The sequence below is a fragment of the Mirounga leonina genome, unplaced genomic scaffold (assembly GCF_011800145.1).
Source record: "Mirounga leonina isolate KUSES-001 unplaced genomic scaffold, KU_Mleo_1.0 Mir_488, whole genome shotgun sequence".
NCBI lineage: Eukaryota > Metazoa > Chordata > Mammalia > Carnivora > Phocidae > Mirounga > Mirounga leonina.
The window spans coordinates 3,860,479-3,886,046 of NW_023270777.1; the positions used below are offsets into that span (position 1 = coordinate 3,860,479).

The 25,568-nt window shown below is 44.0% G+C and overlaps 1 protein-coding gene across 2 annotated transcripts in view; it reads left to right on the top strand.

The window, feature by feature from the left end:
- The first annotated feature begins 174 nt into the window (after positions 1-174).
- The window catches only part of CFAP52 (cilia and flagella associated protein 52), a 42,334-nt gene continuing 16,940 nt past the window's right edge, over positions 175-25,568 (top strand). The window contains exons 1-8 of one of the 2 annotated variants that reach the window (XM_034989821.1): positions 175-476; positions 7,441-7,640; positions 8,079-8,215; positions 14,385-14,513; positions 17,179-17,278; positions 18,636-18,752; positions 21,344-21,444; positions 24,501-24,671. In XM_034989821.1, coding sequence (XP_034845712.1) covers positions 326-476; positions 7,441-7,640; positions 8,079-8,215; positions 14,385-14,513; positions 17,179-17,278; positions 18,636-18,752; positions 21,344-21,444; positions 24,501-24,671 — 1,106 coding nt within the window. In that variant the 5' untranslated portion in view covers positions 175-325. The remainder of the gene's footprint in view (positions 477-7,440; positions 7,641-8,078; positions 8,216-14,384; positions 14,514-17,178; positions 17,279-18,635; positions 18,753-21,343; positions 21,445-24,500; positions 24,672-25,568) is intronic. The other variant, XM_034989822.1, reaches the window with a different exon arrangement.

The window sequence follows — 25,568 nt, forward strand, 5'->3', positions numbered from 1 at the left end:
GTATAAATTTACCCAAACTCCCTTAGAGTGAATTTTATATGTAAAGTGATAGCTCAATAAAGCTTAAAAAGTCTTTTCGATGCTACTTCAAACAAGGGACCCAAGGAAGTGGCCATTATATATTATCTTATAGCATCCTTCCTTAGATGACACTCGGTGCTTGATTCCATGGTTAGGAGGAAAAGTCACAGACGTGGAGGGAAAGCGTGCACTCGGCGCCCCTCAATTTCCAGGGAAATAGCGAAGAAAGGAAGCCCTGTTGCTTTTGCAGAGGGAGCTCGGGGCGAGGCAGCCGGGAGTCCGCGCGAGCCTGGGTCTGGTGCGCATGCGCACGTCCGTTACCATACCGACCAGGAGACGCTGCGCCGCTGGAGGCCCAGAGGCGGGAGAGCCCAGTCTCCTGAGGATGGAGAACCAAATTCCGCTCAGAGCCGAGGTGGCCGAGCTGGAGCTTGAGGCCGTGATCGGCTTCAACGGTGAGGCCTCGAGCGTGTCTGGGCTGGGCGGTTCGCAAGCGCCGGGGACGAGTAGTGCAAACAGGGACCGTGGGACACCGGGTGCACCTGGAAGGCAGCGCGGGATCCTGGCCGGGGCCGAGCTCCCTCCTGCCCCAAAGCCCTGGCGAGTCACTTCCTCGCTCCACGTCTCAGGGACCAGGATGGTTTCGCAGCACCTAAAAGGGACAAGGGCCCCCTCCCCGGGCGCGAGGATGAGTAGGGTGGCCGTAACCCTTCTCCCCCTGGTTAGCTCTGCCTTGGCCCTACGCCCCAGCGCAGCGCCTGAAGCTGCCTGCCCCTCGGTAACCGCGGGATTTTGCGAAGTCCGGGTCGGCCCCTGGGACCAAGAAACTCCTAGAATCCCGGCTGATGTGCGATGAGAAAGGGCTGGGGACCGAATGTGGGTGTGAGCAGCCGCTTTAGGGGATGGTCTTGGGCCCTAACCCAAGAACTCGTAATGGTGAAGATTTCAGACCCCGATAAAAGGCGGAAAGGACGCCAGGGGGAGCTGGAGGGGGGAGATGCTCGGGATCTGGGGATGCCTGCCGGTTCAGCTCACATCTTCTTTATGACTGCCTGTTATTTTGAACATTAAGGGGGGGGGGGAGTGCTCTTTGACGTTGTGTGTGAAGGATGGAAACAAGCAATGCGTTACATTTTAGAAAAGCAAACTTTTTTTTTTTTTTTAAGCGCGTTGTGTTGCCTGAAAGTTTTAACATTGTAGTAATGCAGACGCAGAACAAAAGACTAAAGTTTTAGGCCCATTCTGGGACTTGGATCTCGACTCTTCGTTTTAGTTTAATACTTTCTGATAGAAAGTGGGTGCTTAGTGCGTCTGAGAAGTCGGCCGGTGACAAGGTCATTGGTAAAGCGCGAGAGTGACCTCCGAGTGCAGGGGGTCACACCAGTGATGACAGAGGTGGTGGTTGTAGACAGTGTGAATGTACTAACTACCACTGGATTGTCCACTTCAAAATGGTTTATGTTATGTGAATTTCATCCCAGTAAATTATTTTTAAAATTATAGTCCTTTTGGGCGCCTGGGTGGCTCAGTTGGTTAAGCGACTGCCTTCGGCTCAGGTCATGATCCTGGGACTGAGTTCATGCTGTTCTGTCGAGCTCTAAGAGTAAATACATGGTCCCTTATATTCCAGTACCTCCCACGGCCATGACCGAGTATAGCTCTCACATGGAAACAGATTAGAAGCCAATGCAAAGCCCCTTTTTCTCATTTTCACACTAGAACTCCTTGCAGAGTTACATTACAGTTTTGTGATTTTTAACTTCAGGGTGTAAATGTGTAATGGCACTTGTCTATTCTAGGTATTGTATTTTGACAGGAACTTATTATTTAAGCAAACCAAATATAGTTGTACTGATTATGAAAACATTTTATAAAGCTATAGTTATTAAGAATTTGGTATTAGCGCAAGAAGAGCCGCATTTATCAATTGACTGGAGTCCATAAGCCCATGATTATCCTATCATGCAAAGAGTTTCTAAACTGAAAACAGCAACAATGAAACAATAGATCAAGGGTCTGCAGTCTATAGCCTGTTGGCCAAATCTGGCCCTCTGCTGGGATTTTAAATGAAGTTTTTTGGGAGCCCAGCCATGTGCATTTGTTGATAGATTGCCATGGCTGCTTTTACCCTACAGTAGCATACTTGAGTAACTGTGGTCCCTAAGGCCTAAAATATTTACTGTCTGGCCCTTTATAGAAAATATTTGCTGACCCCCGAAATAGATAAAGAAATATAAATGGCTACTAGCTCAAAATGCTAAAAACAAAAAACAAACAAAAACAAACAAACAAAAATCCCTTTTTTAACAATGACTCTTTTTTCTCAGACTGGTAAAGCTACACATAGGGCTAATAGTAGGGTGAGAATAACAAATGGCTCTCAATTACTATTGTCAGAAGAATAAATTTTACAGCCTTTTTGAAAGAGGTTTTATAGTACCCATTATGATTTTTAATGAGGGTAATCTTTGGGCCTCTAAAACTTGAATCACTTACTCAAGTTTCCAAAAAAGTATGTACTGTGGGATTCACTATGGTATTGTGTGTCATAGCCCAAATACCAGAGGAAACCCAACTGACCATTGGTAAGAAATTGGTTTAAAAACGGTTGTAGTCCAGCAATGTTCTGGAACTAGACAGAGGTGGTGGTTGTAGACAGTGTGAATGTACTAACTACCACTGGATTGTCCACTTCAAAATGGTTTATGTTATGTGAATTTCATCCCAGTAAATTATTTTTAAAATTATAGTCCTTTTGTACAACAAAATACTGCATAACCCTTAAGAAAAATGGGTGGCTCAGTCAGTTAAGCGTCTGCCTTCAGCTCAGGTCATGATCCTGGGGTCCTGGGATCAAGCCCCGCATTGGGCTCCCTGCTCAGTGGAGAGCCTGCTTCTCTCTCTCTCGCTGTCAAATAAATAAATAAAATCTCTGTGCTCTCTCTCTCTCTCTCTGTCAAATAAATAAATAAAATCTTTAAAAAAAAAAAAAGATCTATAGGGGAAGAACAAGGAAAGATGTCCAAGATAAATTAAGTGTAAAATGCAACTTGCCCAATAGTATGCATGGTATGAGCCTATTATAATTTAAGTGTGTGTGTGTGTGTGTGTTAGAGACAGAGAGGTAGGGAGAAGTGGGGCTGAGTATATATGGAAAAAAGAGGGAAATGTATTCATTCTGGGGGACATGTGTGATATCCTTTTATTTGAGGAGAATCCCCAAACAGGCAAGGGGCTGGGAGTTGTTCTGCCTTTGCTCCGGTCTTAAAAGGGGCAAATGCTTCCTCTCCTAACTCTTTGGCAGCCAGTTCAGAGACAGGTGACATCATGGGCTCAGCCGGCGGGAAGTTCCGACCCAAAGCTTCCCCCCTTCAGGAGGAGTGCAGCGTAAAAGCAGAGCCCGGTGGGAATGAGAATTCCTTAGTTCATGTCACTTGGTCTGGCCCACTTATTGGTCCTGCCTCTTTTTCAAGTGTGATTTCCCATACTTCCTACCAATTCTGTGAGCTGTTTGTATTCCATCCACGAAATTATTTTTCCTCTTAAGTTCTGCCAGAAATGACCTTTCTTGTTTGCAACCAGGAACCCTAATTACTAAACACAAAGAAAATAAATCTGAAGAAATACATATCTGCTTATTAACAATGGTTTACTCTGGGCAGGGGGTATTATAGGGCTCTTTTATTTTTATCATAAAATACTTCAACAAAAATTTAGAATGCCACAATAAATACCAAGTATTACACGCAGAATTAGCAAATTTTGACACTTTTTCTTTTTTTTTTTTTTTAAAGATTTTATTTATTTATTTGACAGAGACACAGTGAAAGAGGAAACACAAGCAGGGGGAGTGGGAGAGGGAGAAGCAGGCTCCCCGCCGAGCGGGGAGCCCGATGTGGGGCTCAATCCCAGGACCCTGGGATCATGACCTGAGCCAAAGGCAGACGCTTAATGACTGAGCCACCCAGGCGCCCCTTGACAGTTTTTCTAATCTGAGTTAATTTTTTAAGAAAAAAAATACACATTTTAAGTCCTCTCTCCTGACACACAATCCTATCCTTTCTCCCTCTCTAGAGACAACCACTAGCCTGAAGTTAATGTGTACTCTTTCTAGCCATGTTTTTAAATTTTACTGTACATGTAAAATATCAGATATGCTATATATAAACAATTTATAGTACAAAGTTGCATATTTCTATATTTTCTAGAAATATCGTCCTGGACACATTCTGAAGCCTGCTTTTCTTTTCTTTAAATATTTTATTTATTTGTTTATTTGACAGAGAGCATAAGCAGGGACCTGCAGGCAGAGGGAGAGGGAGAAACAGGCTCCCCACAGAGTAGGGAGCCCGATGGGTGGCTCGATGTGGGGTTCCATCCCAGGACCCTGGGATCATGACCTCAGCCGAAGGCAGACGCTTAACTGACTGAGCCACCCAGGTGCCCCTGAAGCCTGCTTTTTTTCACCCAGCATTTGTGCAATCTACTCATGTTGATTAATTTATTTTACCTCCACTACTCCCCATGTAAATAGGCCAGCATTAGTTATCTATTGTTGAGGGTCTTTGAGTTTATTTGCAACTTTCTGCTAATACAAACAGTGAACACCTTTGTAGTGGCCCATGGGCACCCTTGCAAGTATTTCTCTAGATTATATACTGAAGAGTGGAATAGCTAGGTCCGAGGGTGTGTGCATATTCAGCCATACTGAATACGGGTGTATTGTTTTACAAAAAACAATTCCACTAATGTACCTTCCCACAACGCAATGTATGAGTGTTCCCTTTTGATCCACATCACCACTAATGCTTGCTATTATCAGCCTTTTTATTTTATTATTTATTTATTTATTTGACTGAAAGAGAGAGCACAAGCAGGGGGAGCTGCAGGCAGAGGGAGAGAAGCGGACTCCACAGGGCACCCCCCCCCACCCCCATGTGGGGCTTGATCCCAGGACCCTGGGATCATGACCTGAGCCAAAGGCAGCCACTTAACCAACTGAGCCACCCAGACGCCCCATATTATCAGCCTTTTTCATTTTAGCCATTATGATGGAGATGAAATGGTATCTCCTTTGGGATGTAATTTGCATTTCCCTGATACTCGCAAAGTTGCCTATCTTTTCATATGATTATTATCTTTTGAGTTTCTCCCCTCATTAATTGCCTGTTCCCATCCTTGGCATATCTTTCTGTTGAAGCAGTTTGTGTCTTGTTTGTTTGCTATAGCTCTTTGTATATTCTGGATGGGATACCCGTCTGTCATGGACATTGCAGGTATCTTCAACTGGTTTCAGTTTTTCTTTTCATCTTGTCAAGTGTCATTAAAAAATTTAAATTGTTAACATAACTGGATGAATATATTGGCCTTTTCTGTTAGGATTTGCTCTTTTTGTGGCATGTTGAAGAAGTCATTTCCTACAACTTGTGTACATGTTAAGTCTTGTTTGTTGCAGTTAGGTCCTCGATCTACCTGAAATGTGTTGTTTATGGATGGTGTGAAGTTGGATCTAATTTTACTTTTTCCATATGGATAGCCATATGATTGCTTGTAAGGTAACTGCAACTGAATAAATATATGAATAGATCACTCCCAAAGACACAAATCTTAGTCTTTAGAGAACCTACTGCATGAAAAAGGAATGATCTCAAAGCAAGAGAAATCATTTATTCAATAAATATATTTGGCAATTTGAGCAAAAAAAAAAAATATCTATTTAGCTACTGGAATCCCATTATGCACCAAAATAAATTCTAGAGGGAATTAAATGTAAAAGATGAATTCATTAAAAGACCAGAAGATGATATTAATAAATATTTATGACTCTTTTGATGGAGTAGGAAATAGCCATAGAACAATTTTAAAATACCCAGGAATAAATGTACTAAGAAATGTGTGAGATCTTTATGAGGAAAAACTGAAAATGCCGCTGGAAACCCTGAAGGGAGACTTCATGGAAAAACACACCCTGCTTTTAGAAAGGAGATCGAATGTATTATTATAAAAATTATTTTTCCTTAATCTACACATTGAATACCACTCCACTGGAAATGATTTTTAACTAATCAACCTGACTTTACAGTTTATATTATAAAATAGTATCAAGCACAAATGATGTGTTTTTGGAATATAGGTGAGGTTCAGTGGGGTGGAGTCCGGAGCCGATGACTAAAGATCTTGAGCCATCTTTGGTGCAAAATGGTGGTTTATTAAAGCGCAGGGACAGGACCCGTGGGCAGAAAGAGCTGCTGCCCCAAGGTTGTGAGGGGTGGCTGATGGTATACTATAGGGTTGGGGGAGGTAAGGAAAAGGGAGGTTTCGAAAGAACTTTCATATGCTAAAGAGGACCGACCTACAAGATACCCACAAGGTACCAGAGACCTTGCCATTGTCAAGTTAAGATTGTTTTTCCCCTCTAGCAAGGCATTAACATTAAGATAGTTGGGAGCTTTCTGGAAGAATGTCACACATGTCCCACCCAGGAGTGGGGGGTGAGGGGAGGTTGTAGGGTGTCAGCTTATGCTTTGTCTTCAGCCAGGCTTCTGCTCCCTCATCACAACCCCAAAAATTCTGACCCAAAGTTGAGTGATAAGGAAGGACTTCTGTCTATGTAATATTAAAACATTTAACAAAGGTTTGTAATTCTTGAGATGGTTGTCGGCAAATACCTGGAGGATGGTGGTGGGGGGTGGTCTCACACTGAGAAGGCCTGGCTTCTTTAGAGTGCCTGGTGGTGCCTTAGAAACAAATTATCTTTACCAAACTTCTTTTTTTTTTTTTAAGATTTTATTCATTTATTTGAGAGAGAGAGAAAGAGTTCACAAGGAAGCAGGGAGGGGCACAGGGAGAGGGAGAAGCAGACTCCCCAGGAGCAGGGAGCCTGCTGCGGGACTCGATCCCAGGACCCTGGGATCATGACCTGAGCTGAATGCAGACACTTAACCGACTGAGCCACCCAGGCGTCCCTTTACCAAACTTCTGCCCCAGGCAGTGAATTCACAGTCCCTGTGCCTCTGCACTCACTAAGACAGGCTGCTCTCCTATTTCCAGCACTGAGAAAATCCTGCTTCTCAGCATTGCGAACTTGGCCCTGGGGCCTTGCTATCCAGCAGTGAGATTGCTGGACCAGCATCGGCATCTCTTGAGAGCTTGTCAGAAATGCAGAATCTCAGCCCCTCTCCAGACGTCAGATCCGAATCTGCATTTTAACCAGATCCCCTGGTGATTTTATACACTTTAGAATCTGAGAAGTGATCCACTAGGCTGACCTTGTCGGTGGAATAAAATTACATACATTACCCACCCCCCCACACACAATACACTTATTTTAGTTGAAATCAGGTTTATTCCAAAAGTGCTCTTTTGTGTCCAATTTTTTTCTTATTTATTTATTTTTCTAATGATTACTCTGTCTTTCAGGGCACGTGCCTTCTGGCCTGAAATGCCATCCTGACCAGGAGCATCTGATTTACCCTCTGGGCTGCACAATCCTGATTCAGGCAATAAACACACAGGAACAGAACTTCCTGCACGGTCACGGCAACAATGTCTCCTGTGTGACCATCTCCAAGAGTGGGGCTTACATAGCCTCCGGACAGGTCACGTTCATGGGCTTCAAGGTGAGTGTGCTGAAAATAGCCCCCTGTAAATCAGCAGAGAGGTACCCCCCCCCCCGAAAGCCCACTCCCTTCCAGCTCAGCTCTGTGCGGGCACCTGTCCTTTCCCTCCCTCTTCTTCCTCTTGCCTCCTCTTTGAGCTCATCTTCATTCCTCTGGCTGGGAGTAAAGTATTTCGGTGTTCACACCAGACCCTGCAGCTTGAGGACTGATAATGCTCAGAAACCAAAAGTCCCTGCTTAATTTATTTTTATTTATTTATTTTTTTAGTCCCTGCTTAATTTAAAACTCTTGCCCGTTTCTTGCGGTTGTGTGTGTTAAGACATGATCCGATTTCCAGAAAAAGTGCGATTACTGATTATTTCTCACCAAGACGGGGAGCTCTCCCCTCGGACTCTTCTGAAGCTGGTCTGTGATCTGACAGTGTGTTCTTGCTCCCAGGCAGACATCATTTTGTGGGATTATAAGAAAAGGGAGCTGATTGCCCGACTGTCACTTCACAAGGGCAAAATTGAAGCGCTGGCCTTTTCACCAAATGATTTGTACTTGGCATCACTCGGAGGCCCAGATGACGGAAGGTAATGAACTCAGCACGTTTATTTCTAGGTATGTCATGCACCCTCTCCCCCAGCACCCACCCACCCCCGCTGGACATTTTCTGTTGGCCTGTCCCTATTCAGCTGTGCGTCATGTGAAAAGCCCATGGGGAAAATACCGTAGGGCCACAGATCTCCACCTTTGATGCACATCGCAACCCACTGGGGAGCTTTATTTATTTATTTTTATTTATTCATTTGAAGGAGAGACAGGGACAAAGAGAGCACAAGCAGGGGGAGGGGGAGAGGCAGAGGGAGAAGGAGAAGCAGACTCCCCGCTGAGCAGGGAAGGGGCGGGGGCTCAATCCCAGGACCTGGAGATCAAGACCTGAGCCAAAGGCAGAAGCTTAATCATCTGAGCCACCCAGGCGCCCCTGGGGAGCTTTAGAAATCACTGATACCTGGCTCCACCTTCAGAGAGCTGGATTTGATGAGCCTGGGCTTTAGGCAGCCCCAACACTTCCCAGGTGATTCCAATGTGCAGCTGAATTTGAGCACCTTTGCTGTAAAAGAAAGATGACATCATCATCATCATCATCACCATCGTCATCAATGACCACAGCTAATTTGGGGGCGGCGGGGGAGGGGGCACTTACTGTGTGACAGATGTGTATTGAACACCTTAGCTGTGTTATCTCCTTAACTTGAGGTCGGAGCTACTGGGGCTGGGTGACAGGTGAGCGACGAGCACCACCAACCAGTAAGTAGCAGAGCTGGGAGAGCCACCCTGGCAATGTGACTCCAAAGGTGGCATTTTTAACCTGCCTCACCCAAGACACGGTCTTTGTCCCCACTGAGGAACTCAAGAGTCCAGTGTAGGAGGCAGAGAATACAGACACATGAGATTAGGGGGGAGAAGATGTAAAAGCATTGTGTTAGAAAGAGCAATCAACGAGGTACATAGTCCCATGTGAATGCTAAAGGGGCATAATCTGTAGAAGAAAAACAGGAACGTCCCAGGTTTGTTTTGGATTTAATACTTCGGTGCACTCTTACAGATAGTTTCTTACTCAAGCTTTGCGGGTCTATTACAAAGGAAATTTACCTTTTTTAAAAAATATATATTTATTTATTTGAGAGAGCACACAAGTGTGGGGAGGAAGAGGGAGAAGCAGGCTCCCTGCTGAGCAGGGAACCCGACGCGGGACTCGATTCCAGGACCCCCGAGATCATGACCTGAGCCAAAGGCAGATGCTTCACTGACTGAGCCACCCAGGTGCCACAAAGGAAATTTACATTTGTGTGCAGTTATATCTTGACAGTTCTCTTACTAGATAGCAAATCAGCAGAATTTTCATGAGACTCCTCTTTTGATGATTATTCCCCCCATCCTGTAAGTATGCTCACTTTCCCTGGGCCGTCCCCATTTGAAGGTTTTTCATAAGACATGTATCCAGAAATCAACCATTACCAGTCTCAGCTCAACTTAAAGTGGCTGTTCTCCATCCTCGGTGCACCCTGGAATCCCCTGAGGACATTTTGGAACAACTGAGGCCTGGATCCCACCCCCAGAGATTCTTTAGAGCTTGGCAATCAGGCCACCCCCAGCCCAGCCCCTACCAGAGAGATGCCCGGAAGATGAATAGTCACAGTGGGGGCAAGGAGGGTGGGGTTCTGTCCACTGGTTTCAGACAGGGGTCAGCCCTGAACTTGTGCAAGGGCCCGTTGGACCCAAACCACCAGGCTTCTCCACAGATGAGGAGGAACAGAAAGGATGCCAGGAACTGCACTGGACATTCTGCGGTTTGTATATGCATATATATATATTTTTAAATATTTTGTAACCTGCTTACGGAACTATTTTGCATTAATGTTATGCTATCAATGTAATGGAACCTGCTTTTTGGTTTGGGGGGGTGTTTTGCATTTTCATTTTAAATTTTATTTCTTAAAAATATTTTTTTCAAGCATAATGAACAGGGTTATATTCGTTTCAGGTGCACAATATAATGATTCAACAATTCTATACATTGTTGGGCACTTGGGCTGCCTCCAGATCTGGGCTATTGTAAATAATGCTGCAGTAAACACAGGGGTGCATATATCTATTTGAATTAGTGTTTTCATTTTCTTTGGGTAAATACCCAGGAACAGAATTACTGGATCATAGGGTAATTCTTTTTTTTTTTTTTTTTTTTTAAGATTTTTTATTTATTTATTTGAGAGAGAGAGAATGAGAGAGAGCACATGAGAGGGGGGAGGGTCAGAGGGAGAAGCAGACTCCCTGCCGAGCAGGGAGCCCGATGTGGGACTCGATCCTGGGACTCCAGGATCATGACCTGAGCCCAAGGCAGTCGCTTAACCAACTGAGCCACCCGGGCGCCCAGGATCATAGGGTAATTCTATTTTTAACTTTTTGAGGGCCCTCCATACTGTTTCCACAGTAACTGTACCAGTTTGCATCCCCACCAGTGGTGCACAAGGGTTTCTTTTTCTCCGCATCCTCTCCAACACCTTTTGTTTCTTGTGTTGTTGATTTTAGCCATTCTGACAGGTGTGGTGGTATCTCATTGTGGTTTTGATTTGCATTTCCCTGATGATGAGTGATGTCGAGCATCTTTTTATGTGTTTGTTGGCCATCTGTATACCTTTTCTGGAAAAATGTCTATTCAGACTCTCTGCCCATTTTTAATTGGATTTTTTTTTTTTTTTGGCGTTGAGTTATATAAGTTTTTTTTTTTAAATATATTTTGGACATTAACCCCTTATCATATATGTCATTTGCAAATATCTTCTCCCATTCAGTAGGTTGCCTTTTTGTTTTGTTGATGGTTTTCTTCACTGTGCAAAAGCTTTTTGTTTTGGTGTAGTCCCACTAGTTTAATTCTGCTTTTGTTTCCCTGCCAGAGGAGATGTATCTAGAAAAATGTTTCTATGGCCGATGTCAAAGAAACTATTGCCTGTGTTTTCTTCTAGGATTTTTATGCATTCAGGTTGCACATTCAGGTCTTCAATATATTTTGAGTTTATTTTTGAGTATGGTGTAAGAAAGTGGTCCAGTTTCACTCTTTTGCATGTAGCTGTCCAATTTTCCCAACACCATTTATTGAAGAGACTGTCTTTCCCCCACTGTATATTCCTTTTTAAAAAAAGATTTTATTTATTTATTTGACAGAGAGAGAGCACACAAGCAGGGGGAGCGGTAGGCAGAGGGCGAGGGAGAAACAGGCTCCCCACTGAGCAGGGAGCCTGATATGGGGCTCAATCCCAGGACTCTGAGATCATGACTGAAGGCAGATGCTTAACCGACTGAGCCACCCAGTATATCCTTGCCTCCTTTGTCATAGATTAATTGACCATAAAAGTGCAGATTTATTTCTGAACTCTATTCTGTTCCATTGATCTAGGTGTCTGTTTTTGTCCCTGTACCATACTGTTTTGATCACTATAGCTTTGTAGTAATCTTGAAATCTGGAATTGGGATACCTCTACCTTTGTTCTTTCTTCTCATAATTGCTTTGGCTATTCAGGGTCTCCTGTGGTTCCATACACATTTGAGGATTATTTGTTCTACTTCTGTGAAAAATGCTGGTATTTTTATAGCAATTGCGTTAAATCTGTAGATTGCTTTGAGTCCAGCATGGACATTTTAACAATATTTGTTCTTCCAGTCCATGAGCATAGCATGTCTTTCCATTTGTTCGTGTTGTCTTCAATGTCTTTCATCAATGTTTTATAGTTTTCAGAGTATAGGTCTTTCACCTCCTTGGTTGAATTTGTCCCTAGGATTTTATTCTTTTTGGTGCAATTACAAATGGGATAGTTTTCCTAATTTCTCTCTCTGTCGCTTTGTTATTAGTGTGGAGAAATGTCTTTTCTGTATATTAATTTTGTGTCCTGCTACCTTCCTGAATTCACTTATATGTTCTAGTAGTTTTTTTGGTGGAATCTTTAGGGTTTTCTATATACAATATCATGTCATCTGCAAATAGTAACAATTTACTTCTTCCTTACCAATTTGGATGCCTTTTATTTCTTTTTCTTGTCTGATTGCTGTGGCTAGGACTTCCAGTACTATGTTGAATAATAGTGGTGAGAGAAGATATTCTTGTCTTGTTCCTGATTTTAGAGGAAGAGCCTCTCAGTTTTTCACCATTAAGTGTGATATGTAAGTTGTAGGTTTTTCATATATGGCCTTTATCTTGTTGAGATATGTTCCCTCTAGACCTGCTTTGTTGAGCGTTTTTATCATGAATGAATGTTGTACTTTGTCAAATGCTTTCTCTGCATCTACTGACAACAACCTGCTTTTTGATTAACTTTATACCAATGTCGTATTCCCTGCAGGTTTGTGCAGACATAGATCTTGTTCTTTGCAATGACTGCATTGTGTACCATTGTACAGATATGCTGTAATTTGTTTGGCCAATGCACTATATCAGTGCCTTTTATTTGTTTTTAAATTTTAAACTTGTTTTTGGAAAATGGAAGCTATACCATGTCCATGGTTTATAAAGAAAGGATGTCATCCTGCTATGCACAAGAATTCAGAATTCATAGCCCTTCCGCCGTGAAGAGCTCTCCCAGGGAGCACTGGGATTTTTTTTATACCTTCATTGAGATATATTTCACATACCATAAAATTCACCCATTTAAAGTATATGGCTGTATGCTTTTTGGTATAGTGGTTATTTGAATGGGTCCTTCCTTCCTTCCTTCCTTTCCTCCCTCCCTTCTTTTTCTTTTCTTTCTTTTTCTTTTTTCTTTTCTCTTCTCTTCTCTTTTCTTTTCTTTCTTTCTTTTTGCTGAAATACTTCCCCAAAGACATTTTTTACATGTCATGTTGTGCAACCACCACCACAAACAATTGTAGAGCATTTTAAACATTCCAAAAACACTCCCTCTGCCTATTAGCAATCACTTCCCATTCCTGCTCCACCATTACCCCCTCAGCCCCGGGCAACCACTGATCTACTTTCCATCTCTATAGTTTTGCCTGCTCTCACTGTCTCACATAAGTAGAATAATACAATAGGTGGCCTTTTGTAACTGATTTTTTTTATTAAGTGTAATGTTTTCAACGTTCATCCATACTGTGGCATGTTTCAGTCCTTCCTTCTTTTTAGTGTCCAGTAATATTCCATTGTATGGCTACACCACATTTTCTTCATCCATCAGTTGATGGGGCTGTGGGTCTTTCCCACTTTTAGGCTATTGTTCATAATGCTGTTATGAACATTCATGTACAAGATTTGGTGTGGATGTATGTTTTCATTTCTCTTGGGCATGAGGTACTTGGTTTTAAGAGTCTTTTGTGGGGGGAGGTGATATGCCTCTCAAGTTTTCTACTTCAGGTGGTATCTATCAATTTCCTACTAAGAAAAAAGAAAAAATTATGGCTTTTACACTACCTCCTACCTCCCCATTTCTACCGATCTTGGTTCTACCTGGATTTTAGAACCCCTGTGATAATACCTTCTACATGGAGGACATTTGGGAAGCATAGCCAGACATGATTTTACATTAACAAAGTTTGTAACATCTGCATTCCTTTTTCTTTAATATTTTGATTCAGATGTTCCCCAGCATTTTTGGTATTATTGTCTAAACACATTCAATTTAGGACTAAGTTGTGTGATTGCACCCAGAGAGAAGGAAATGGAACCCAACGCAGTGCTTCTCCAAGTGTGGTCCCCAGAACAGCAGCATCAGTGTCACTGGGGACTTTTTAGAAAAGTGAAATCTCAGGCACACCCCCCCCCCGAGACCTGCTGACTCAGAAGCTCTGGGGGTGAGTCCCGGCAGCCTCTGAGCAAGTCCTCCATGTGACTCTGGTATGCGGTCACATTTGGGAGCACTGCCTGACGTCATCCTTTTCCTTGCACTGTCTTTTTTCTAGAATACTTCTCCAAGTAAATATTTTTACATGAGATAAATGGGTGGTAAACTTTTATGCCTTGCTTATCTGAAAATGTCTTTATTTTAGCATCAGGCTTCATTGACGGGGTCACTGGGTTCTAGCCTCATTATCATTTTCCTTCAAAACCTTTGAAGTGTCACCTGCTTGTCTTCTAATATCCAGTGTGACGCAGGAGACATCTGGGGGTCAGTGTAATTCTTTCGTTCCTTTTTTTTTTTTTTTCCTTTCTAGAACCACTTCTTTTGAGAGCCTGTCTCCCCCTGACTTCTTTGGTCCCTCTTGTTTTGGCAGTGTGGTCGTGTGGAGCATAGCCAAGAGAGAAGCCATCTGTGGCAGTCCTGCGGCCGGCCTCAACGTGGGGAATGCCACCACAGTGATCTTCTCGACGTGCCGGGATGAGATGTTTGTTACTGCTGGAAAGTACGTGCCTGCAGTCGGGTTTTCAGAACTCATAAATCACTATATTTGCTTGTATGGAAAGCCAGGTCATTCCAGTTGGGGTTCCCCTGCAAAATTAGTCCTGCAAAATTACCTTCCGTCCTAATTCCTAATTTGCATGATTTTGTAGTCCTTAAAAATCCTTTTAACGGAAAGTCTTTTAAATCTGGTTATTTGAGAATTCTGTGCTTCCTCCTGAGGAGGGCTCTGCTCCTCGGCGAAATTCATGTCAGGTTCTGGTCTGTTTGTGACTGATAACACACTACGTACAATGCATGCCCACAGAGCAATGTGCGCGATTGCACGGATTCACTTACTGGTCCATGTTTCTTAGCACCTGCTATTGATTTAGGTCTCCTGAAATGATAGTTTGCGAATGGACTGTGCCAGGAAGCTTCAGATGTTCGACTATTAGCCATATGAGATTGTTTCCGGTAGAGTCAACTTTTAACCAGCTAATGGGGACCAAGCTGAAAGCCAACATCTGTCTAACAGAAAACACTAACTTACAAATTCACCAATTCAGGGCCCTGCCTGGTGTCTGAGCTGAAGGTTAAACCCACACAAAAGCGTTGTCTTTTACGCGGTGTGCCAGTTCAAAGGTCCAAACGCTGTGAATGTGGGGTCGAAGTACCTGTTGGGTGGGAACTATCTTTTTCAGCCTATGGATGATGGTCTCCCATCTGTGAAAGGCACACACCACTGGCTACTTTTCCAGCCAGAGTAAAGAATTTCTGTATGGCCCCTCCTTGTGATACGCAACATGCATTTGTTCTGGGGCTAATTATGAGGACGGATTCACTTAGCAGCCATGAAACTAGCTGGCTAAATGGGAGCCAGCCCCTAAGGGGCGAGTCTTCTTTTTTTTTTTTTTTTTTTAAAGATTTTTATTTATTTGACAGAGAGAGACACAGCGAGAGAGGGAACACAAGCAGAGGGAGAGGGAGAAGCAGGCCTCCCGCGAAGCAGGGAGCCCGATGTGGGGCTCGATCCCAGGACCCTGGGATCATGACCTGAGCCGAAGGCAGACGCTTAACGACTGAGCCACCCAGGCGCCCCAAGGGGCGAGTCTTATTAGGAGAGTGCTCTGCGCCCAAAGCAGCTAGCCGTGTCCTGCCCTGTCTTCCGAGGCCACTGATGACCATGTGTGTGTTCACTTCCTTGGGTTTGCAGAGTGGTTTCACGCAGCCTTTGCATGATGAGGGTTCAGCTGCCCCTCAGCAGCTGCCATAGCTGCAGATGTCAGCCCAGCCTGGTGTCCACGGACAGAGTTTCTCCAGGAGCCAAAACTTGAAGTGAAGCCGCACCCCTCCCCCAAACTTTTTCTTAGGGCAATCTGTATTCTAGATTGGCTTTAATTGCATAGGACAGTGATAACTGAGAACGAGGACTCTCAAGCAAGATTTCTGGTCCGGCACCCACAACATCCTCCATGATGGTCCCAACTGCAGATGTTCCATGATATTGTCCTTCACGAGAGATCCTGCAAATTCCAAATTTGACATCCACCAGGAAGGCCACGGAGAAGCTGTTTTTTTTTTTTAATTTTGCAAGTACTCAAAAAAAAAATATTTGAACAAGAAATAGATTTGTATTCAAATAAAAAAGTATTCAAAATACTTAATGAGTACTTACTAAGTGCATAACTCTGGAGGCTAAAAGAAAAAGGAAAACCGAACTTGACTGTTCTATTTTTTATTTTTTATTTTTTGATTTTAATTTTAATTTTTTTATTTATTATTTTTTAAAGATTTAATTTATTTGTTTGACAGAGAGAGAGAGACAGCGCGAGAGGGAACACAAGCAGGGGGAGTAGGAGAGGGAGAAGCAGGCTTCCCGCGGAGCAGGGACCTGATGTGGGGCTTGATCCCAGGACCCTGGGATCATGACCTGAGCCAAAGGCAGACGCTTAACCAACTCAGCCACCCAGGCACCCTTAATTTTATTTTTTTAAAGTTGATTTATTTAAGTACTCTCTATGCCCAACGTGGGGCTCAAACTCAAACCCCGAGATCAAGAGTCACGGGCTCTTCTGACTAAGCCAGCCAGGTGCCCCGATCAATCTATTTTTAAATTAACCTTTTCTGCCTTCGACTATTAGCTTCAGCTATGATGTTGACTGCGATATGTTTATACAGTTATTAATTCAGATGAACTCAACATGCAATGATTAAATGCCAACTGTATGCCAAGTCTTATGTCAGATGCTGATTTTGTGAGGCCCTTTGGTTACTTGGTCTCATTTCTTGCGAAGACAGGACTCTCCATAGCGAAGCACTTTCCTTGAAAAGATGTCCTTACAGCTGTAAGCCTTGAAAGAAACATCTTAGTGAACTCTGGTTTGCTCTTTGTTTATCTGCTCGCATTTATGTCTGCTCTCCCTACACTGGAGAGAGTATTCACTGGCTGTAAATCCTTGCTCTGCTGTGTTTTCTCATTTGGAGAGTAGGGGGAGCGTAAATCCTACCTCAGAGGGTGGTCGTAAGGATCGACTGGAAGATTTTAAGTAGAACACGAGGCCTAACAAACCCTCAGAAATATCCAGCTCTCTTCCCTTCAGCCGCCTCTTCAGGGGAAGGCAGAAAACAGAGAAGAGATCGAGAGATTCCTAAGTGGGTATCCATTTGATTGTGTCTCTCTTCCATAGCGGGACAATCCGAGTATGGGAACTGGATCTTCAGAATAGAAAAATCTGGCCAACTGAGTGCCAAACGGGTCAGATGAAAAGAATAGTCATGAGTATTACAGTAAGTATTACTCTAAGTGTGATTGTCAGCAACTACTGGAACAAATCCCTTCAATAGTATTGACCGAGGGGTGTGTGTGTGTGCATGCACGCACGCGTGGATGCATGCACACACGTGTGCACATACATAGGTACCTTGGGCTGAGGGTAGGGAGGTGAGGTCTGGACCTCGGGGATGCCAACTGAGGGGGCACATGTGAGGGGGAGTCTCACTTCCGGAGTCTCATTCCCTCCAGAAGTTGGAGAGGAGCTGCTTGGACGCAGCTCCGGGAGAGTCTTGTTTTACTGGGATTTGGGCTCTGCCATCGGACCCAGACGCCTGCCCCACTTGGACAGAAGCAGCTTGTCCAGTAGGCGCTTCGTGGCCACAGTGCCTCCCAATGGCACTGGATACGAAATAATTCTTATTTCTGCCACTGGACCTAAAGTTCCTAACAATGAAACTCATTGTTGACACACAGTCCCTTCTATAAAGAGGAATTATTCCTCTTTTTTTTTTTTTAAAGATTTTATTTATTTATTTGACAGAGAGAGCGGCAGGCAGAGGGAGAGTGAGAAGCAGGCTCCCCACGGAGCAGGGAGCCCGATGTGGGGGCTCGATCCCAGGACCCTGGGATCACGACCTGAGCCGAAGGCAGACGCTCAACCGACTGAGCCACCTAGGCACCCCTATTCCTCTGTCTTTAATGTGGACTCACACACTCGTACAGATAACTCCATCCTCCACTGACTTGTTTCTCTTATCTAACACATCATTGTTTTACGCAGATAGACTTGGAAAGTATGAGATAAAGCAAACACCTATTCTGTTTGAAGAATTCATCCTAGGGGCGCCTGGGTGGCTCAGTTAGTTACGCGACTGCCTTCGGCTCGGGTCATGATCCTGGAGTCCCTGGATCGAGTCCCGCATCGGGCTCCCTGCTCGGCGGGGAGTCTGCTTCTCCCTCTGACCCTCCCCCCTCTCATGTGCTCTCTGTCAAATAAATAAATAAAATCTTTAAAAAAAAAAAAAAAAAAAAAGAATTCATCCTAGGCACCCTTCGGAGGTGTCTCCAGAACGGGACTGGCAGGTTATCTATGCATGCGGATCTAACATCAGACACAAAGAGTCTTCCAGCGAAATGCACAGGCTAGTGGGAGTCTCACATTTCCTCCAGTTCTGAGTTTGGCCCTGATTCTGCGCCCCACTCCGAGCTGTTCGTACCCATCTTAGAGTCTAAGGAAATTAAAGTCGTCACGAGCACATCTGTAGGTCTTCCTTGGGCCTCAGAGAAAGTCTTTCCCACCCCTGATCGGGGCTCAAGGGCATCCCTGAGAAAACACAGGTCTCTGGGCCTCTTCTCCTCTCTGATCCCCAGATGGCTGATGACGGTAGCTTTTTCTACCTCGGCACCACAACTGGAGACATTCTGAAAATGAACCCAATGACCAAACTGCTAGCAGATGCTGGGCCCGCGAAGGACAAGTTCAGTCTGGTGAGTGGAGACCGCCAACTTCTGTCCTGCCCTGCTCGCTTCTGGCGATTTCCTCCCTCCACTGCAGCATGCACCTGTGTGAAGAGTCTGTGGAAAAAGGACAAAGGGTATGTTGTGTCCAAGGCCACACCGAAATTTGCAAGGTGCACTGACTTATTATTGTCTTCTGCAAAAGCCCCAGCTACAAACCCATTTATATGCCGTGTTCCTTGGGGTCCCCACTTAGGGAATCAGACCACACGTTTTTTACGTCTTCCGAGCACAGGGCCATAAATACACATACAGAGGTATGTCATTTTTGTCCTAATCTAATAACTAGATCTTAGATTCTAGCCCCAGCCAGCACTGAAAGTCATAAGCAAGACCTAGACATTGTGGATTGTTTTCTATTTGCAGAGTTCCTAACAATTCTGGTTAAAAGTCCAGAAAGACCTCGATATTTAAGCCAAAATAAAAAGCCTACAATCAGAGGATCATCTTGTGGAATAAGTGCTGCTATTTCCAGGACCCCCAGAAAGTTACAAGGGCTGTTTCCACTAACCTTTGAATTTGAATTTGAGAGCTTGTGGTAGATTCTGCACCCGCCTGTCTCATGTCTGATAATAGAACAGATGGTTCTCAGCTTCAATGCCTTCCCACTTAGCTGATATTCCCAAGAAGACGTGAAATCTTGCACCGCATGCCCAGGGAAGATGTTAGAGTTTTCTTAATCATGCAATCATTAAATGCTCAAACTTTTAAGGGCATGCATAAGAATGAGGGAACACTATAGTATGGGTAGAGAAGGGTTTAGAAATAATCCCACAGGAGGTTGAGGTATAGTCCAAGTTATTTTTAGGAGGGGGATTCCAGGATATGAAACAGATAAAAGCAAAGCAGATCAGTTGAAGGAGGGCAAGACTCAGAGCCCTGCCGTCTCCAACTCCTGAGATCCTTCCAAAGGGCTCCATGAAACACTACGGAAAAATACCGATCTGGATATTTTTGGCACCCTCCCCCTCCAGCACTTGGGATCTAAGTGCCTTTCCCCAAAAAAAGATTCTGGCCGTCTTAGTGTTCCTCAAGCTTTGGGTACTTCAGTGCCATTGATTGCGGGACTGTGGATGCTCTAAGTCCTAACCATGGAGGCATTTGGGTTGGATGGCAAATTCCACAAAGCAGTGGTTCCAAGATGCCTCTTATACCCATGGAAAGAAAATAATTCTTTTTTTTTTTTTTAAGATTTTATTTATTTATTTGAGAGAGAGAATGAGAGAGAGAGAGAGCATGAGATGGGGGAGGGTCAGAGGGAGAAGCAGACTCCCTGCTGAGCAGGGAGCCCGATGCGGGACTCAATCCCGGGACTCCAGGATCATGACCTGAGCCGAAGGCAGTCGCTTAACCAACTGAGCCACCCAGGTGCCTGGAAAGAAAATAATTCTTATGGGATGAAGGGATAGGAGGTATCACTGAAGACATTTGGTTGGAATATTATGTGATCTTGGGCAGTTACCCGTTTTGAAACTCTACTTAAATGGTCGCTCTCTGGTTAGAAGGGTAGAAGGATTGGAATGGCTTCAGATGGACCTGGTAGGCATACAGCACTAATATGAAGACAAAGATGCTGATGGTCACAATACTAATATTAAAAACAGTACACAGGCCCCCGGGATCATGACCTGAGCCCAAGGCAGATGCTTAACCCACTGAGCCACCTAGGCACCCCATTAGCTGTGTTATTGTTGAAAACTTTAAGATGAAATATTGGCCATGCACATTTTAAAATTAGAACTTAAAAATAAAATAATTAAATTAAATTAGAATTTCATAGTGGATGCTATAAAATGACCATCATATGTCCCCAAACTTTGAAGATGGCTTTGAATTTAACTATGTCTATTACTCGCAAGACTATATACCGCATGCTTTAGCTCAGGAACTAGTCACCAAACAATAAGGGCTCTTTGTCCTTTCTTGGGATGTCAACTATGATCTCTTTGTAGTATAAGAATTATGTTCTGGGGCACCTGGGTGGCTCAGTTGGTTAAGCATCTGCCTTCGGCTCAGGTCATGATCTCAGGGTCCTGGGATCGAGCCCCACATCCGGCTCCCTGCTCAGTGGGGAGTCTGCTTCTCCCTCTCCCTCTGCCCTTCCTCCCTGCTTGTGCCCTCTCTCTCTCTCTCTCTTTCTCTCTGTGTCTCAAATAAATAAGTAAGATCTTTGAAAAAAAAAAAAGAATTATGTTCTGGCTTAAACAGTAGGCACTGAGGAAATAATGTTGCCTGTGCCTCTCTCTATCTTCTGCTCTAACTTCATTTGAGCCGATAGATAGTGTTAATTTCTAATACAGTTACAATGCACAGGTGGTTGTAAAGGGAGGAAGTTTGGTGAAGCGTGCTTGTGCCTTGCAGGCCCCGGGGGGTGACTTCCGGCACATGAGCCCATTGCTGGCACTGAGCCCTGGTGGACAGCCTTGGGGTACATCACAGGCAATGCCTTCCTGCATTTCGTCCAGGCATGGCCATGCCCTATACCCAGCTCATCAGCTCACACGCCTGTTCTTAACGATGAAACCATTTGGCCTTTTCTCAACGCTGTTCCTCCCCCTTAGGGAGTGTCCGCCATCAAGTGCCTGAAGATGGCGGGTTTGTTGGTGGGTTCCGGAGCCGGATTGCTGGTCTTCTGCAAAAGCCCCAGCTACAAACCCATCAAGTAAGTTCCAGACTCCACGGGGGTCGGGGTGGAGAAAGACCCACCACCGCAGGGAGGTCTGCTTCAAGCCGGTGACGATGCAATATTCCCAAAGTAACTCTTGGTGAAAGAATTTTATCTTACCGTCAAAATGAGCAGTTGGAATCACAACAGCTGATTTCTTTGCCAATGAAAAGACAGGAGCTTATGTTGAATCAAGCCAAAGTAGCCCACAATTAATTACCCCAGGGGACCTTGCCCTTCTGATAAATGCATCAATTATTATTTTGTTAATACGTGGAGCCATGACCGAGGAAATAAGATGCTGTTTATAAAGATGTCCAGCAAATGGCCTCAAATTTCAAACTTTCAAAATTTGTTTGTTCAGTGACATTTATTCTGCGACAGGTTGTGTGTCGGGCACCATGCTCGTGGTTAATTCGTTTGGATACAAGTGTTAATACAAATAGCCAGCATTCACCAGCTGCTTCCGCGTACCGGATGCTGTGCCATGTACTTTTTGTGGGTTATCTATCGCATCAGTTGAAATGAAATGAAATAAAACTTTATCCACTGTCATTAACACGGATTTACTGAGTACCTCCGGCCAAGCCAATGTGCCAGGTGCTCTACTAAAAAATAAAACAAGACGCCGTCTTTGTCCTCCCAGAACTAACAGTCCGATCTGGGGATAAGGTAATATGCGCATGAAATAGTCCTTGTAATTCAAGACAGTATATAAACACAGATCCTGTGGTCCAGGTAAAGTAAAACGTATCATGGATATTACAGAGGGGATCAGAGAAGGGGGTGACCCCACTGTGGTGGTGAGGCTGGGAAAGACACTCCCCAGAGAAGCAGAGGTGGAGCTAGAGCTCACCTTCAACCAAGCCAGGCACCCCTGGATACGCCCCATGCAGCCTCCCCCAGCTCGAGCAGAGCCAGGGACGCTAGAGTGTAGACTGTAGAACGAGTATCAGCTGTCTTCACTCCAACACGTCCGCGCTGCGCATTCACCGCGTACCAGATACTGTTCTAGGTGCCCTTGGGAGAAGCCATGACTAAAGCAAACAGAAATGAAGGGAAACGTCCCTGCCCCTCATGGAGCTGGCATTCCAGCAGGAGGGAAGAGACAGTCATAAAGTAAACAAGTAATTACATCATCTTAGAGGGTGATGAGCAGAGGGGACAAATGGAGTTGCAGGTACACTAAGGGGGGACTGGGGACAGGAGACAGGCTGTCATCTTAAATTCCGTGCTCCGGATAGGTCTTCTTGAGAATGCATTCGGACCGGTTCTGTGTTTGTGTGAAGGGGAATAAGAGAGGGAGGCTGCGTGAGAGTGGTGTTGGTTAGACTCTGGATATGTGTACGGAGTATAAGACATTATCCCCCTCATTTGTGAACACCTTGTTTTGAATACACAGATGTTCCCATTGTGATGAGAATGATTAATTCAAGGCCGTTATTACAGGATTTGTGCCGTGCCTGTCCCCATACTAACCTTGTGGGACAGCATAGCCTCCCATTACTTGCAGGGGTTTCTGCCTCCTTGGGTTTTCGTGGTTTGAGAAAGTAGCTCCCGTGTGAAGTCAGGAAGTAGTATGAGGAAGCAGACTGCTGGAGCTCAGGGACCCCTGGCCTCGCCCCCATAGCCCTGGGCTTCACCCTGTCTTGTAGGGAGCCCACATGTCAATAGCCAGTATCTCTACTGGCTGCCCTTGGGGGGCCTCCTGTGCATTAGCTTTGATCCTCACTGCGACCCAGCAAAGGAGAAATTATTCTGTGCTTGGGTGAAGTGAGGCCAGGAGATTTCTGGCAATTTATCCAGGGCCGGAGAGCTCTATCTATCTAGTTAGTGAAGAAGCCAGGAAATAACTCAGGGTCAATCCTTCCTTCATTAACCGTCCTGGGTCCCACCAACAAATGGATCTTTGTAAAATACTGCATTTCCCACGCCGATCCCTTGCACAAGAATCTCCATTGCGTTCTTATTGTCAAAACTAAATTAGTTGCAGAGCAAGGTTGGGTTTTTAGGGACACATTCATTTATGTACTTTTTTTTTTTTTTTAAGATTTTATTTATTCATTTGAAACCCAGAGATACAGAGATATATAGAGAGAGAGAGCATGAGCAGGGGGGGAGACAGAGGGAGAGGGAGAAGCAGGCTCCCCGCTGAGCCAGGAGCCCGACGTGGGGCTCGATCCCAGGACCCCGGAATCATGACCTGAGCCGAAGGCAGATGCTTAACCATCTGAGCCACCCAGGCGCCCCTCTTTTTTTTTTTTTTTTTTTTTTTAAAGTTCATACTCATTAGACGTTTACGAAGCAGAGGGATTTGAAATGTGGACGGAGAGACAAGAGTCTCTGACAGTTCTGGGGAAGAGAGCCACTATTAACATTTTGTTATTTCTTCTTGTCTTGTGTTCTTCGTTTACATTTTAAAATAATTGTACTTCCTTTGTATACAAAATTTTATATTCTGGTTTATTTTTACTTAAGGCAAACGTCATAAACATTTTCAGTGTTAATACCTTTTTTAAAAACTACTGTGGTAAAATATACATAATCTTCTAAACGTGGTTTTACTGGCTAGGCAAATATCTTAAGAAGTTGCCTGCCATCCCATAGATGATTTAACCATTGCCTTACAATTGGGTATTTAGGTTGTTTCCAACCTTTTACTCTTTTCACTAAGGTTACAATAACCTCCCTTGACATAACGGCTTCCCCTCCCAACTGTAGGATTATTTCCCAGAAATAGACTTAATAAAGTATTTAATTGCCATGATCATTTGTACCCATTGCCTTCCTGGAATGTTCCCTCTGTCCAGATCCTGCCTATGTTCCACAACCCATTTTAGACTCTGCCTGAGGAAACCCCCTGACTACTGTAAACCAGGCTGGCCTCTCCCTCTGCTGCCCATGGGCCCCCAGTACTGTGAGTCACTCCTGCCTTTCCAATTGTGTCCTCTCCCTGAAGGCATGTCCCCAGGCCCTATGCCTGATTTGTATCCTCTGTAATGAGTCCTCACTGATTGAGTGAATCTACTTCACCTTCTTGCTTCTCCATAAAGGAAAATCCAGTTACAAGGTGGCGTCACGTCAATCACAGTTCGAGGGGAAGGACACCAGTTTTTTGTAGGAACAGAAGAATCACACATTTATCGTGTCAACTTCACGGATTTCAAAGAGACTCTCATTGCAACTTGTCACTTTGAAGCTCTCCAGGACATTGTCTTCCCATTGTAAGTAGAAGAGCAAAATATTTTGGCTCCTAAAATCAGTGAAAACATGGAGGTCTGATGCAGTGTGCCAAGAAATTTAATTTTATCTTATTCATGCATTTTCAACATGTGTTAATATGATTAGGATCTTTTGTCCTTAAATTTCTCAATTATAGTCAGTTATTTTAATAACAATTATCATCTAATATTAATTATAATAATAATTAGAACTATAATACTGATGTTTTATTAGTATTTAATAATTATTAACAATAATTATGTCTGTTGTCTTTACCCTATGGCTGGCTACATTAACTTTCACAGTCCAAATTTGGGCTACTTTAGAATGTTGGCTTTTTTAATAAAGCTATCATGGAAACTTTTCTGTTTTCCCAGTGCTGTCTGGAAAAAGCTTACTAGGGCCTTTTTTCAGACTTCCTTCAAGTCATTCGGTTTATGCCTTTTGGGTCTTCCAGACTTGGAGCATGCAATGGAGGTGGACACAAGGGGTCTTCTGGACTTCTTGGTAATCTTCCGGATTTCTTGATAAATCCCACTTGAAACAAGTGAAACAACCAACCATCAGCAGTTTTGGTATCAAAAAAGTCATAGTTTGGGCGCCTGGGTGGCTCAGATGGTTGAGCGTCTGCCTTCGGCTCAGGTCATGATCCCAGGGTCCTGGGATCGAGCCCCACATCGGGCTCCCTGCTCAGTGGAGAGCCTGCTTCTCCCTCTCCCTCTGCCTGCCTCTCTGCCTACTTGTGCTCTCTCTCTCTCTGTCAAATAAATAAATAAAATCTTAAAAATAAAAATAAAAATAAAAAAATAAATGTTTCTAACAGTGAAAATGGCCTATGCTTCCCACCAGGTGGATCTTTTTTTGAAAATTGGTTGGTCATTTCTTTCTGTCTTACTTTT